Source organism: Scleropages formosus, chromosome 24 (genome assembly GCF_900964775.1).
Source record: "Scleropages formosus chromosome 24, fSclFor1.1, whole genome shotgun sequence".
NCBI classification, from domain to species: Eukaryota; Metazoa; Chordata; class Actinopteri; order Osteoglossiformes; family Osteoglossidae; genus Scleropages; species Scleropages formosus.
This window is the reverse complement of record NC_041829.1, coordinates 7,050,879-7,065,485: the sequence shown is the minus strand read 5'-3', so window position 1 is coordinate 7,065,485 and position 14,607 is coordinate 7,050,879. Positions and strand designations below refer to the sequence as shown.

Genomic DNA, 14,607 nt, shown 5'->3' with positions numbered 1-14,607 from the left:
TACTCTCACATCGTTTCGAATGTAAAACCCTGCAGTTTACCTAAAATAGCGAGAACCTTCTATCATTCTGTCTCCATGGATGTGCTCATACACACACGCGCAACCACATCTCTAGTGCTTCTTCAATATAAGTATAGAAATGTCCTCTTTTTTTCAGACATCATCTAGTGCTATAATGTATGTGAACAGTAAGAAACTGTCCCCTCTCTGTACAAACATCAGCATGGCTTTGTGAGGGAACCTTTTAAATAAACTTGCAGCATTATTAAAACGCTCCAAGCGTGTGGACCATTTTTTTTTATATATATATTTATTATTTAGACTTGGGAAAACAGTTGTTTTTATAGCACAATTTGCCGAAGAGCTCAATACTTCCTGTGTACAACCACAAAACCATGACATTAGATTTATGTTTTTTTTTTTTTTTTTTTTCCATTTTTACATAGAGTGAAAACCCAGACAGGTTTTACAAGCATGTCTTTGTACAGTCAGCATACGCCTTTAAATAAATTTATACACATCTTCTCTCTTTTTTAAATAGAATCTGGAAGCAAAAATATTAACAAACCACCAACATAACATGCAACATCCAGTGTGAAAACATTTAAATTCTCTTGAAGCTACTCATGTTAAGATTTGTTTGTTTTTCTTCATTTTTTTTTTTTTTTTTTTTTTTAAACTTCAGGTCTGCTGTGCAGGTTTTCGATGGATAAACAGCACACACTCTATTTAGCCAATTACATGATCACCTGATCACGTCACTGCACAATTATACACGTACAGTCAAAGAGAATCGTGTTTAACTTCTATTTTTTTTTCTCCACATTCACATGCTCAATGTCAGACCAAATTAATATGTAGATCATCTCCTGTAGAAAAAGAAAAAAGAAAAAAAAAAGTTGTGTATTTACAAAGGTTACAAAGAAAGGAAGGACATTCTCACAGTTCACTTCTTCATAAAAGGTGAGACCCCTTTGTCTCTTGGTCAACAGCAAAAAAAACAGGGTAACAGAGGGAACCAAAGACCAGATCAGCTCGGTCGACACCCCCACAGCTGATTCCTCTCCTCTGATCTTACCGTGTGAGCTGTACTAATAATAATAATAATAATAGTAATAATAACAACAAATTAAATTAAGAGAACACATTTGAATGAACTTTTAAAGTAAAACTGCATGTGTTAGGCAGAATATTTTTCAAATATTTGGCATATAGTGAAAAGGTACAAATAAAACAGTCTGTGTTGATGAAAATTTCAAAAAAAAAAAAAAAAAAAAAATTATATGAGGGAAGTCTGAAGATGCAACCATGGGCTCACTCATCATCTACGATGTACAGAGTATTCGTACGACAAACCTAAATTAACACACACTGTAGGCTCTGCTGTTGACCACAGATCATTCCTGCTCTAATGGCATCCTAACTGATCCGGTGAGAATAAAATAAAATGAAATAAAATAAAATTTAAAAAAAAAAAAAAAAAACACTGCTGCATTTGTGCAAGTACAATGTTGCATATAACAAACAAGAGCACAAGGAAGGCAACGACAAAAACCGAGAGGAACGTTAATTCAAACTGCACATGTAAATAATTGGACCCAAGACTGTTTGATTTAAAAAAATGAAAAATATTGATATTCTTATTTTTTTTTCACAACATTATACAAATGGAAAGTAAAATTCTCTTTAAAAGACTTGTTATCTTCAGACAAAATGTTCGCTCGTCTTTCAGATGTTAAGAAAATGCATTCAAAGCACAAAGTCTATGTTGCATAGAATCACTTCAACTGAACCTATGGATTTGGTTATTAAACCATGGCTGGCACATGTTAAACGTGTGTTTTAGCATAAAACCAACCTTGGAACACTTTTTTGGGGCAAAACTGACATTTGGACTATGTGGCATGTGTGGTAATACTAATAACTCAGTAGTGCAGAGTCACATGATTTTTTTTCCCCCCTTTTCTGTTGTGGTTGGGTTCACGCATGACAGGGTACACAAATCCTGTATAACGAAATTAACGCTGCTTCAGAGAAGATGTTGATATGGTAGTTGTAAAAAAAAAAAAAAAAAAATGATATGATCATTAATTGTGTATGTGCATCAGTACAGTACTGCAGTCCCCCAGTAGGGGGCAGTATCCATGGCTTGTACTGTGACTACATGCTACAGGCCATCAGGGGTGAAGAAAACGCTCCGTTTAAATGAAACATCGCACCGATCTCTTCATCTCCACGTAGGTGGACGGACTCGTGAGACTCGTGGCAGTAAAGGAACATCTAGTTACGATGGAGAACACCTAGAATTCAGACTGGACACGGCCACACCAGAATTGTAGCGTTACGACACTGTACAGCTCCTTTGTTTCCTTTTTGTTTTTTTTTTTTTTTTGTTTTTTTTTTAAATAGATTTTTTTTTTAAATTATTACTTTAAAGACACGAAAACACGGTGCACGCGAGACAACGTTTTACGGACGTGACACTGATCGGAAATGTTGGCTCACGCGTGACGGTCGCGTTGGCGCGACGCGGTCGAGACACTGCGGACGCCCTCCGCGGGTGGTACCTACGTGTGCGTGAGTGAGACCGCGGAAGGTGCCAATTACCGGCAGCTAATTAGCTTTTCTCTGCCTGCCGGGGGGCCGAGGAGCAGGGCCCCGTTTGGGGGTTCTCTGACAGCCGGTCCGCTTTGACCCCTTGGGCCCCAGGCCACAGAGAATAAAAAAAAAGACGATAAATTGTGATTGAGACCTGACCTGATCGGACAAAGGGAAACACACCATAATGCACATTCTCCTTCTTGCCCCCGCACGAGAGGGACCGCCTCACACTGCAATGTGTGTATTCGCAAAGGGCAGATTTTTTTTTTTTTGCTTCGGTAACCGTCTTAGTTAGACCGCATTCGTCGGCGATAGGAACACACGGCAGACTCTAGCACCTTTAAATTAAAATAACAAATAGAAAATACAAACATTTATACTGTACATCCTATGGCATCACGTAGTGCAAAGCAATCACCTGGCGGGGCTCACAAGTACGGCGACGTGTGTCGAAAGGTCGTGACATTTCTCTCGCTGGATGTTAGGAGATCCGTCGATATCAAGAATATATAGCAAAGTAAAATCGCTTACTTTGTTATTATGACTCGAGGAACGCGACTGTTAATAATCTAACTCTGCAAAAAATAAATAAATATACATACTCTCTCATTTGTGCTCAATGTTCTGCATTCGGAGGACTTATCGGAAATGTGTATCGGGGGTGCGTGTGGATTGTCTGCGACGGGAATATTTGTCGTATCTCAAGCAACGAAAGGTTTACTATGTACAAAGTAAACTTCATGGGGGGTCCATGTGTATGTCGGTACGGGTGCCGGGTTCGCCTGCTCGCGGGCCACGTCGACCCCGGTACCTTAGCGCGTCTGAGCACAGAAGAATTGCTTAGGTTCAAAATAATCTCCTTTTAAATCTGCTCTAATAAATACGATCTTATACTTTGTACATTTTTCCTCTTACATGTTATTTCTGGATTATCTACAGCTAAATATACATACATGTGGAATGGGAATGGGAGGGGTTTCGCAGCGAAGGGATGTTTCATGATATCCTTCTCAACGAGCGCCTTCTTTCTGACTCTCCCTCAGTTATGAATATGTTCTATATATTTGTGTTTTATATCAACAGGAACAGAAGAAAATTTCCCTGACCAGAATTCTAAATTTGACATCTTCCAGCATCATATGAACGACTGAACACAATTAAACAAGAAATTAAATATGTACACGTATTCTTTGCTCGACAGCAGCGAATAAAAACTCACCCATGTGGGACGAATTACGGAACTCATCGGATCTTTCTTTTTTTTTTTTTTCTTTTGTCAAAATATCGCAATGCAAGCAGCCAGAAAGTAGGAATCAAGTAATACCGGGTGAATCCGGCGAAATTAAGCGGGATTTCAGATTTCTAGGTGCTGGGAGATCTGGGGAGGCCCGTATCACGTAAATGAGTTTCCGGCTTCGAAGTGTCTCCACCACGTCTCCTGGCCCGGTTTTCTCCGGTAGATGCGGTTCCCTGCCGTGATGCGGGGCCGGCTGCTCCATCCAGAGACCCCCGTGGGTTCCACCTCGCGGTTCGCGTTTCCCCCTTCGAAGGCGTCCCGGAGAACCTCTTCGCTTCATCACACACGCAGGACCGGCCGCTTCCCGCAAACTTCTTTGGACCCAAACTCAGTCCTACCTCGCTGCCCGAGCACCGCCCCCCCGGTCTTCCCCGTGTTCGAGACGCGAGGCGGTCGCCTCCTGAGGTGACCCCCCCCTCGAGCACCTACGGGTGGGTCTGGGTGGAGCTGACCAGAAGTTTGTGCCAGTTGACCACCCGTTTGCGTAGGTCCACCTTGTCCAGCCAGATGTAGGCCTCACCGATCAAGGTCTTCTTCATGAACTTTCCGCCATTGGACACCAGGAAGAGCTGGAGGAGGTCAAGGGCGGAGAAGTTAGGGCTGTGCGGTTCGTCTGACAACTCACAGATCAGAATGTCAGGACCATCATAATGAATCTTTTAGCAAAACAAATATAATCAGTCCCTCTACAATATTCGGGACAATAACACACACTTTCTGAACCGCTTGTCCCATACGGGGTCGCGGGGAACCGGAGCCTACCCGGCAACAGAGGGCGTAAGGCCGGAGGGGGAGGGGACACACCCAGGACGGGACGCCAGTCCATCACAAGGCACCCCAAGCGGGACTTGAACCCCAGACCCACTGGAGAGCAGGACCCGGTCCAACCCACTGCACCACCGCGCCCCCTCGGGACAATAATTTATTTTTAAATGTGCCGTGAAAATCCACCCAAGGCCACCACGGTCCGTGTCCTGTACATTTCTGTAAAGGCGTATATGACTTAATGGTAAGGAATAAGAAACTTCCTGGAAATGATGAAAAATTCTGGAATTATGCTTTTTTTGTTGTTGCATTAAATCTTTGCCTCGTAAACTTTTTTCTAGAGTTTTTCTCCTTATTGGTCTAATTTTTCCTGCTTTTAATTTTTTCTCATCTCATTCTCAGCCCGTAAACATCTCAGAGGCCTTAAGTCCACATTCCCTAATGGGAAACTGGGCACTGATAATAATAGCATGGCACACTTGGCCATAAGCACAGACCGCAGACACCACGGCCCCCCCTAGTGGTCGACTCGCTGACTGCGCTCCCCACTGCTCGTCCCAGGCATTACCTGGATGGAATGTCCGGCAGGGTTCATGTTGAAGCGGAACGTCTCGTTGAAGGACGGCTCGCGGTCGTGCCGACACACCCTCGTCTTCTTTTTAATCACTCTCTTCTGAGTTGCCACGTTGACCACATACAGCTTCACATATAGGTCTGCGGCACATTTACATGTTCCCCTTTAGACACACACTGCCCTATACACAATAGAGTCATTCACCCATTTCTGTAACACACACATTCAAAGACAAAGGGAAATTTAAAGTCATCAATTTACATTAAACACATCTTTGGACTGCGAGAGGAAACCAGAGCGCCCCAAAGGAAGCCACGTGAACACGTGACAATGCAGACTTAACAAAGACTGAGCCGGATTGCAACCCATGTCCAACACACAGCCCGGGAGCTGTGAGACACCAGGGCTACCTGCTGTGCAACCGTACTGCTCATCTCCAGCGCTTTCACTGGATACTGGAATTTGAGCCCACAGCACGGGAACATTACGAAACATACATGATGTTCTATCTGTTTACCTACGTGTACGTGCAAGTAGGTGGCGCAGTGATTAGAGCCATCACCTCGTAACCTGAAGGTTCAAATCTTTTTACCACCTTACCCTGAGCTGATGGGGTAAAAATTACCCAGCTGTACAAATGGGTAAATCAGTGTAAGAGCATTATTATACAAATCCTAACAATGAAAACTGCCTCGGTGAAAGGCATCAACAAAATCAATAGTTGTTTTTATCTCTGGAAATAAACTTTCCACATGCTGGGATGTGACAGTTACAGTAGTGTTGTGTTATGTAAGCTACCAGCTGACAGATATTAATGCAAAACACATGCGCCGGTCAGGGTGCTTTAGAGAGGAACTTGCCCGGCAGGTGGTCCGGAGATTTAAACTTATAGGTTATGTTCCTGCACTGAAGGATCTCCACGATGAGCTGCTCTCCCTCAGTCTTCATCTCCTTCTTCAGGGCAATTTTGATCTCCCCCATCACCTGGGTTTTACCTTCACAAAGAAAGAGAGAGAGTATGAGTATACATGGCAGGGTTTCTCCAATCAGGAAAAGAATAATATTTGAAAAAAAACATGTTTATTATAACAATAATAATAATTATTATTGTTATTATTACTACTATTATTCAACAGACTGAAGAGACAGATGTGTGGACACAAAATTATCAGTTAGTCCAATACCACAGTCTTTGCCATCACATTACACATAGCTACAGTATATATATATATATAAGTGATAGGGAGATATTTATTAGATTATTTATTTATGACAATGTATCAAATGCTTATGGAGAAGGTTAGGAGATAAATGGGTGTGGAAAATGTGTTTTGACACTTCTTGAATGCTGAGGGGGATTCAGTAGTTCTGAAGGAGTGAGGGAGCTTATTATTATTATTAGGTTTATTATCCTCTCTATGCATTTTGTGAGCTTTTTATGGGCTGTGAGTCGCAGGAAACACCGAGGCTCCTATGCTACCAGAGAAACAGAGATGTCCATGTGTCCATGTCTGTGTCCAAGATGAGTTCTGAGACCATTTTTGAATGCTGCAAGGGATTCAGCAGTGCTGAGGGATCACATGTAGATTCTAACCTGAATGAATGGCAAGATTATGCAGCACACAGTTTAAATTTAGCCCAACCAGTGTTCTGGACTAAAATGCCCCGGGCCAGGAACAAAGTCTCTGTCTCCAGGACCTCCTGAAAATGTCTGTCTGAGCTGCGAGTGTGAAACTGCCAGCGAGAGATCCTCATCGCAGCGCTGACTCATCCGGCCTCATCGGACTCCGCGGCACCACCCATTACACGTCCCAAAAGGGGACTTGCGTCAGGACATTTCTCCCACCGTGCGCCATGTAAGAGCTTCCAGAAGGCTCCCTGTCCACTGGGCTGCGTTCGCAGGGGCAAATGGGTTGCATAAAAGCTCTCCCCTGCATTCAGCTTAGAAGAGATCACAGAAATAAGTGAAGTCACTAAAGCCTCACAGTAGAGGCTCTGGGGACGAGTGGGTGGGGCAACATGCAATGGAATAAAGCATGATCCATGTGGGCCTAATGGAGTTAGAGAGACATGGGATTATTTATACCATCCTGGGACATGAAAAAAGCTCACCTGGATGTCATCAGGAAACAAAACGACAAAGGGGAGACACTTACTATGTATTTGCAGAAGGACTAAGAGTAAAAGCCATTCTTTCCATGTCCAGTAAGAAAAGCCATCTTACCCTGTTCCGCTGAACATATCCTTTTGGCATTGATTTAAATAATTGATATTTTGGGTAAAATCATTGTTTTCACTCAGAAAATCACGCGCACACACACACACACACCTACAGCCACTTGTCCCGAGTGGAGTTGCAGCAAACCAGAGCCTAACCCAGCAATGCAGGGCGCAAGGCTGGAGGAGGAAAGGACACACCCAGAATGGGACACACCCAGGACGGCAGGACTCGAACCCCAGACCCACCAGAGAACAGGACCAGGCCAAACCCTCTGCGCCATCGCACCCCCCCCACTCAGAAAATAGTGCAGAATATGTAACCTTTATTATAACCCAAACACACTTTGTAAATTAACTGATGTACAGCTAATCATTAATGACCACTGCTGGATGACTGTAAAAATACATGTTATGAGGGACAAGTAATTACCTGGTAAAAGTCAATAAGGAAATGCATCACACAATTAATAATACAGATAAATGATCACTGTTTTAAAGTTTACATACCTGTGAAATGCTGCAGAAAAACTTTACAGCCATTAGCTCAGATCAGTTTACAATTTAATTGTACAGATTAATATGTAATAGTCTTCAGTGTTACGGTGCAGACAATGTTGTTTTAGTCTCCTCAGACCTGCTGGCGGCACAGAAAAATCCCACTTAGAAACAACTCTCCCATTAACATTTAGATCGGACCTAAGGGTTCAAAGCCCATTAGTTTCCCATTTTTATGCTAATATGATGACACGGCATAAGGGCCAACTTCACTCACCGAGCCGAACCAGGACCCAGGCATCCTTTCCCAAGTGCTAGACAACAGGTTACGGCTTGTGAGCGAGACAGTGACCAACAAGAGAAACTAAGTTCAAATCTGAGATTGCCCCAAAAAGGTTTCATATAATTACATTTATAATTATTTCCTGGAAATCTCAAAGTTCATTTTTGCTAAGTCGTAAATCGATCAATCATACTGTAACGACGCGCTTTACTTGTTTTGTGTAAATAGTTGCATTCTGGGAAATCTGTAAATAATGTCTGTAACCATTGGGGGCACTTCAGGGGGAAATGGTGGGTGGACTGCTGCTGCCAGTGTGTTGGGAAAGAGCCTGAAGGCACCAGGTAGGGAAGGCTGGTTGTAGACGCAGGTCCTAGAGGAAGCGGGGTTCTCGGACCAAGGGCATCATTTCCCTTGTGCTGGTGTTCAGATAAATTGTTTGTCATGAATGCTGTCTCCGCATTCTCCTTCTCCACATCCACGGTGCTGTGTGCCACAATACTTCCATTCACAAGCAAACTTTTCCAAACAAAATATAAACCGTGCAGGCTGGAACCACAGGTTCATCTGACAGACAGGTGTATTTGAAATAAAACAACCAAAAACAGAAGTCAAAACCCTTTCAAGCAAAAGCAAAAATCTAAGTCTCCCCTGCAAAAAAAAAAAAAAAAGCTCTTCCCCAAACACCATCTCTGAAGTCCTCAGGCCAGCTGCTGCAATAATCCCTCTTAATTTCCTCCAAGTGGGCGCAGCTGGTCACCATAATTCAATTAGTAGAGGGTCAAGCCCTTGAGAGCTGTCTGTCAGCTCCCACCTCCTGCCCAGGGTTGCACCCCCACCAACCAGTACACAATATATAAATTAAGACAGTGTTGATTTTACGACGGGGGGTGTGTTGGCGCAGCAGGCTTGGCCTAGTCCCGCTCCCGCTCTCTGATGGGCCTGGGGTTCAAGTCCCGCTTAGGGTGCCTTGCGACGGACTGGCGTCCTATCCTGCATGTGTCCCCTCCCCCTCCAGCCTTATGCCCTGTGCTGCCGGGTTAGGCTTCAGTTCACTGCGACCCCACTTGGTACAAGTGGTTTCAGTGTGTGTGCGGGTGTGAGAGAGAGAGAGATTTTAGGACAACGCTCATCCAAGAACAATTCTGTGTAATTGTGTCCTTCAGTGACGCAGTGACCCTGAACAGGATGATAAACTTTGACTCACTATTGCTGACCAATCAGAGATTAGTGTTGAGTTTTGCCTCACCTTGACTACCAACCTAGCTCATGGGCAGGGGATTTTTTTTTTTTTTTTTTTTCCCTTTAAAAAAAAAAAAAAAAAGGGATAAGCAATAAAAAACATTTTGACACAGAAATCAAATTCTAAGCATAATTTAAGCACAAACACACACTTCTAAACAGCAGTAAAGAATCAAACTTTTCTCAACAAGCTAAACATTATTCTCAACCACTAACAACAGAGCATCTGTTGTTATTAGCTTTGAAATAAACCAAACTGGAAATGAGCTCTCTTTACCCACTGGACTCATTCATCGGGGCTTTGTCAGTCTGCAATCACACACAATTGTTCAAAATTCAAATAGCTTGTTAATTATACCCTGTATTAAAGTTTCAGATAAACAATTGTACATGAGGAGAGAATTTTATTATAGGCACTCACTTCAAATTAAGTTATCTGAGGAAAAAAAAAAAAAAAGATGAGTAATTGTAAGAAATCCCCGGTCAGCATCTTTGACCACATGGCGTGTCTGTCGCTTGTTTATCCTGTAGCATAGGTGCAGCACACCAGTTAGGCCTGTTGTTTAAGGCAGGTGAACAGAGCTCTCTGGGGAGGAGGGAACTCACACTAATGAGCAGGGCGCTAACAAGCCGTGTCCCCGGCCCCACCACCTGGGAGCAAATTTCCATAATCTAAGGATCTTCCTGTCTTATCCCACCCTTGTCCCACAGGGGGTCACATGAGCATGCTCCCTGTGACTATTTATAGTGACATAGAGACCTCCCCCCCACCCCACGGCCGTTACTTCCTATCCACGCGCTCTAGTGCACTACACAGAGCCGTGTCGTGACAGCCTCTGACATCCCATAAATCATTCATTGGTCCACAGGAGCACGAAAATCGGGACGGCGCAGAGAGCCACGGTGCTGACTGAGCCCTTTGCTCCTGTCGCCGCTCACATCCACTCCGAGGCAGACCGTCTCCGCACAAGGGCGACGCACAACAAAACCGAGACACGTCAGAAGATGTCCTCCGGACAGGGCGAACCTGAAGCGGCCTGAATCACCGCAACGTTACATAAGACCCCTCTGATGCTCTCGTTGTTTATGTCCGTGAACCGTAATTTGAAAGATTCAGAAACATACAACGATGGCAACGTGCAGGGAAAACCACCACGTGTCTGACCTTTCTGATGAGCCATTCACTGTGTTATACCGCGGTATTAGAAACGACTCTTTCGTTCGTTAGGAGCTCCTGCCCGACCCCTGATGTTTGGCACGCTTCTCTGCTGGAAGCTGAGCAGTGCAGCACGACAGACTGGACCAGCAACCTTGGACTGGACAACAAATTCTTTGGACTATTGCTGACTCTTCACAGCTGTACTTCTTACATATGTTCAAACAGATCCCGTCTCCACAGCAGAATGCCCATTAGGGTTGGGCACCGACGAACTTGGACCCCCAGCGGATTATTTTTCTCCCTAAGGATAGCATTGGGAGGTTTTTTTTTCCCTTTCCATTGTTCCCTGCTTCCTCAGTCTGTTGTGAATTATATGCAATAACAGTAATTTTGCATTATTTACAATAACCTTCTTCATCATTAGAGCTTTGTTCAGCACTCTGTGTCACCCTGGTGAGAAGAGTGCTTTATAAAAATAAATTGAATTGGACCGAATTAGAAAAAGGGAAACTTTACAGCTGGTAAAAAAACTTAATTAACAGCTTCACCGATCTGATCTCACAAAAAAACTTAAGTGTATCAAAGGGCAAAAGTGAAATTGGTACTCCACTAAATATTAGTTATTATACCCCAGTATCTCGAAAAGCCTTGTTAAGTTGAAGACATTTTATCCTAATGAAGTGATCAGAGGTAATGATCTGGTTTTCAGACGAGTAAAAGATGTAAATGCTGCTCCGGGTCCTGCCAGCCTTAACCCAAATGGATATAAATGATCACTTAAGTACAAAAGAGAAAAATACTTTCCTGATTCATGACAAGGGAAGTTAGCTCTGGAGGGACTCATCTTCCCTTATATGGTGGAACACTGCATCAGTTCGCTTTATAATTACTCTTACCTATAGGAAATAATAATTATTAAGAATCTCCATGTTCATTCAGCGTTATGATTTTGACATAAAAAGACCCTCATTAAGCTTTTCATAAATGTAAATTGATTCAGATTTACAGGTTAGTGCTGGAAGTTACTCTGCCTTCTGGTGTCACCAATTCTGAATATCAAGGATGGCACAAGAGCCCGACTCACAAATCTTTAGCCAAGGCGAGAAACATGCAACTACAAAGCTAGTATTTTTTTTTTTTTTTAGCCCATTTCATTCCAGCCAAATAAGATAATAGGTTTTTTTTTTCCTCTGCTCCTTCACACGCGGTCAGAGCAACATGTGTACATCTACATACAATTGTGCTATCCAGACACGAGTCCAGCATACATATAAACATATATTCATATGAACGGGACAGCTGGGAGTGTAATGGTTACAGCTACTGCGTTTAGATCAAAAGGTCACAGGTTTGAACTCCACCTCTGGCAGTAAACCCTTGAGTAAGGTACATACCCTAAATTGTTCCAGTAAAATTACCCAGCTGTATAAATGGGTAAATAACTGTAAGCTTGTAACTGTAATAATCATAAAGTTAACATTGTAAGTAGCTTTGGAGAAAAGCGTCAGCTAAATGAAATGTAAATGATGCAGATTAATCCCCTTAGCAAAAGACAATTCAAATTTATTCCTTGGGTGATGAGTATAGTGTTTACCGAACCTTCCGATATGAGCAAAACAACCAAAGGAAATTAGAGGAGGCCTAATGAGTTTCAGAAAGATCGCTGGGATATTCTAACTGTTGCGCTCCTCGGACTTTATGTTGACATCCTAGAGTGATGTAATAAAGGAAATGCATTCTTAACTCAACCAGAAAAAGGAGCTCAGAGTTTCACTCATTTATGTGGATCATCGGAGTGAAGCTTTTTACTGAAGAAGTTGAACCATCAGCCTTCTGGTTCAAAGTGAGTGTCCTTAACTGCTTTGCTGCCCTGTGGCTTGGGGGCATCAGTAGTCTGGACATGGCCTCCTGGGATTTTATCCACGCTCCTATGAACAGGCCTACCACACGTGACCTTCCCGTTGCACTTGGACATTTCATATAATATCTACGTGGACACAGTCGTTTTTGTGCAGCCAAGAGAAAATTAATCCCAGTGGAATCGAGCAGCACAGTTACATAATTACAAAACAATCCTTTTGTCTTAATGAAACTGTCAGTCATCGTGTCTCGAGAATTAATTTGGCGTTCCAGGAAGCGAAGGCGCGGTGCTTGGTGCACAGGCAATCAGACTTTTTCACGCTTTCTTCATCCCGTTTTACAAATTCCTCTTCCCGCGGTACTGGACGTCACTGCACTACTTCATAGAGTAAACTTGCAGCTTCGATGCAACTGTTTTACAGCGAGAGGGAGATGAAAAAGTACACCACGCTCTGCTGGTGTTTTTGCCTTCGCACACAGCCGGCCTCAGGTGCAAGTGAGGATACGGTGAACAGCCATATCTGCATTGAAGGTTCACCTTCGGGTTATGCTCTGGCCAACTTTTCTTTATGCTAAATATGGTTTCTGTTGTCTGATCTGATGTGTTTAATTCATATTTTGTACATTTGTGGTACGTGTGGTCACATCTGATCGACCACAGGAAATGAATGGGTGAGACTACAGCAAGGAGTATCAAATGCCTCCTTCAAGAGTAGTATATCCATCCATCCATCCATCCATCCATCCATCGTTCACAGCCGCTTGTCCCAAGTGGCGCCACGGTGAGCTGGAGCCTGACCCGGCAACACAGGGCACAAGGTTGAAAGGACACACCCAGGATGGGACGCCAGTCCATCACTAGGCACCCCAAGCAGGGCTTAAACCCCAAACCCACCACACAGCGGACACTGGCTGAACCTACCGTGCCACCATCCCCCCCAGGAGTAGTATAATTTTAGGCAGATGAGTTCTAAAGACCATAAACTCAAAAAAGAAGCAGTAACATAACACTGTAAGCTTCTTAGGAGAAAAGCATCACGTAAATGGATAAATGTAAATGTTAATATTAGTGCTAAATATAGCTAAATTGAGGTGGGTCTGGGGTTCAATTCCTGCTTGGGGTGCTTTGCGGCAGACTGGTGTCCCATCCAGGGTGTGTCCCCTCCCCCTCCAGCCTTGCGCCCTGTGTTGCTGAGTTAGGCTCTGGCTCGCCGTGACTCCGCTTGGGACAAGTGTGTGTGTGTGTGTGTGTGTGTGTGTGATAGCTCAATTAAGCAGATTCCTATGTAGGCAAGATGCCGAGAACTGGTTTATGCTTTTGTCTCAAGTAGGTTAGACTACTGTCATGCGTTATTATCGGGTTGTCCATAGCCGACTGCATCCAGGCTACATTTGGTACAAAATTGTTACTAGAAATAGGACGTACGACCACATAACACTTTTACTGAAATTGCTGCATTGGCTCCCGGTTACACTCATAGTTGACTATAAAATACTACTTCTGAGTTTTAAGGCAGTACATGGCAGTGCTCCGGCTTACCTTTGTGAGATTATTGATTCTTACATTCCAAGACGATATCTTCATTCAGTGGATGCGGGTTACCTTAAAGTACCTGTGATCAAAAAGACCTCAGTAGGAGGTCACTCCTTTAGCTACAGAGCACCTAAACTGTGGAACAGTCTACCATTTACTGTCAGAAATGCCCCGTGTGTCTCAGCCTTTAAATCCAGACTAAAGACCTACATGTTCACTCGGGCATATCACTAAGAAATGTTATTCCGCTTGGCTGTGTTTCGGTTTTTTCCATCTCTGTAGTAAAATGTATTAAACTGTCTAATTCCTTTAAGTTATAAATTGATAACAATTTCTTCTTGTTGAACATTGTTTCCGTACAATAAGACCTGAGGAGGCCTTAGGCTCCGGCTCGCCGCAACCCCGTTCGCCGCGACCCTGCTCGCCGTGACCCCGCTCGGGATGAGCGGCTGTTGACATTGGTTTGTTGGTTGGTTGGAGGCCGGCCAGCCATCACACAAGCACCCCATGCTGACTGAAGTTGATGACCAACTGCCATGATGGACGAGATGTACCTTGATGAACTGGGAAATCAGGTTAT

The 14,607-nt window shown here is 43.6% G+C and overlaps 1 protein-coding gene across 5 annotated transcripts in view; it reads right to left on the bottom strand.

Annotated features, from left to right (window-relative positions):
- Positions 1 to 412: 412 nt before the first annotated feature.
- The window catches only part of LOC108936513 (protein piccolo-like), a 93,003-nt gene continuing 78,808 nt past the window's right edge, over positions 413 to 14,607 (bottom strand). For all 5 annotated transcript variants that reach the window (XM_018755912.2, XM_018755907.2, XM_018755910.2 and 2 more), the window contains 3 exons: positions 6,098 to 6,232; positions 5,232 to 5,377; positions 413 to 4,467 (listed from right to left, as the gene is read on the bottom strand). In XM_018755912.2, the coding sequence (XP_018611428.2) occupies positions 4,324 to 4,467; positions 5,232 to 5,377; positions 6,098 to 6,232 (425 nt within the window). In that variant the 3' untranslated portion in view covers positions 413 to 4,323. The remainder of the gene's footprint in view (positions 4,468 to 5,231; positions 5,378 to 6,097; positions 6,233 to 14,607) is intronic.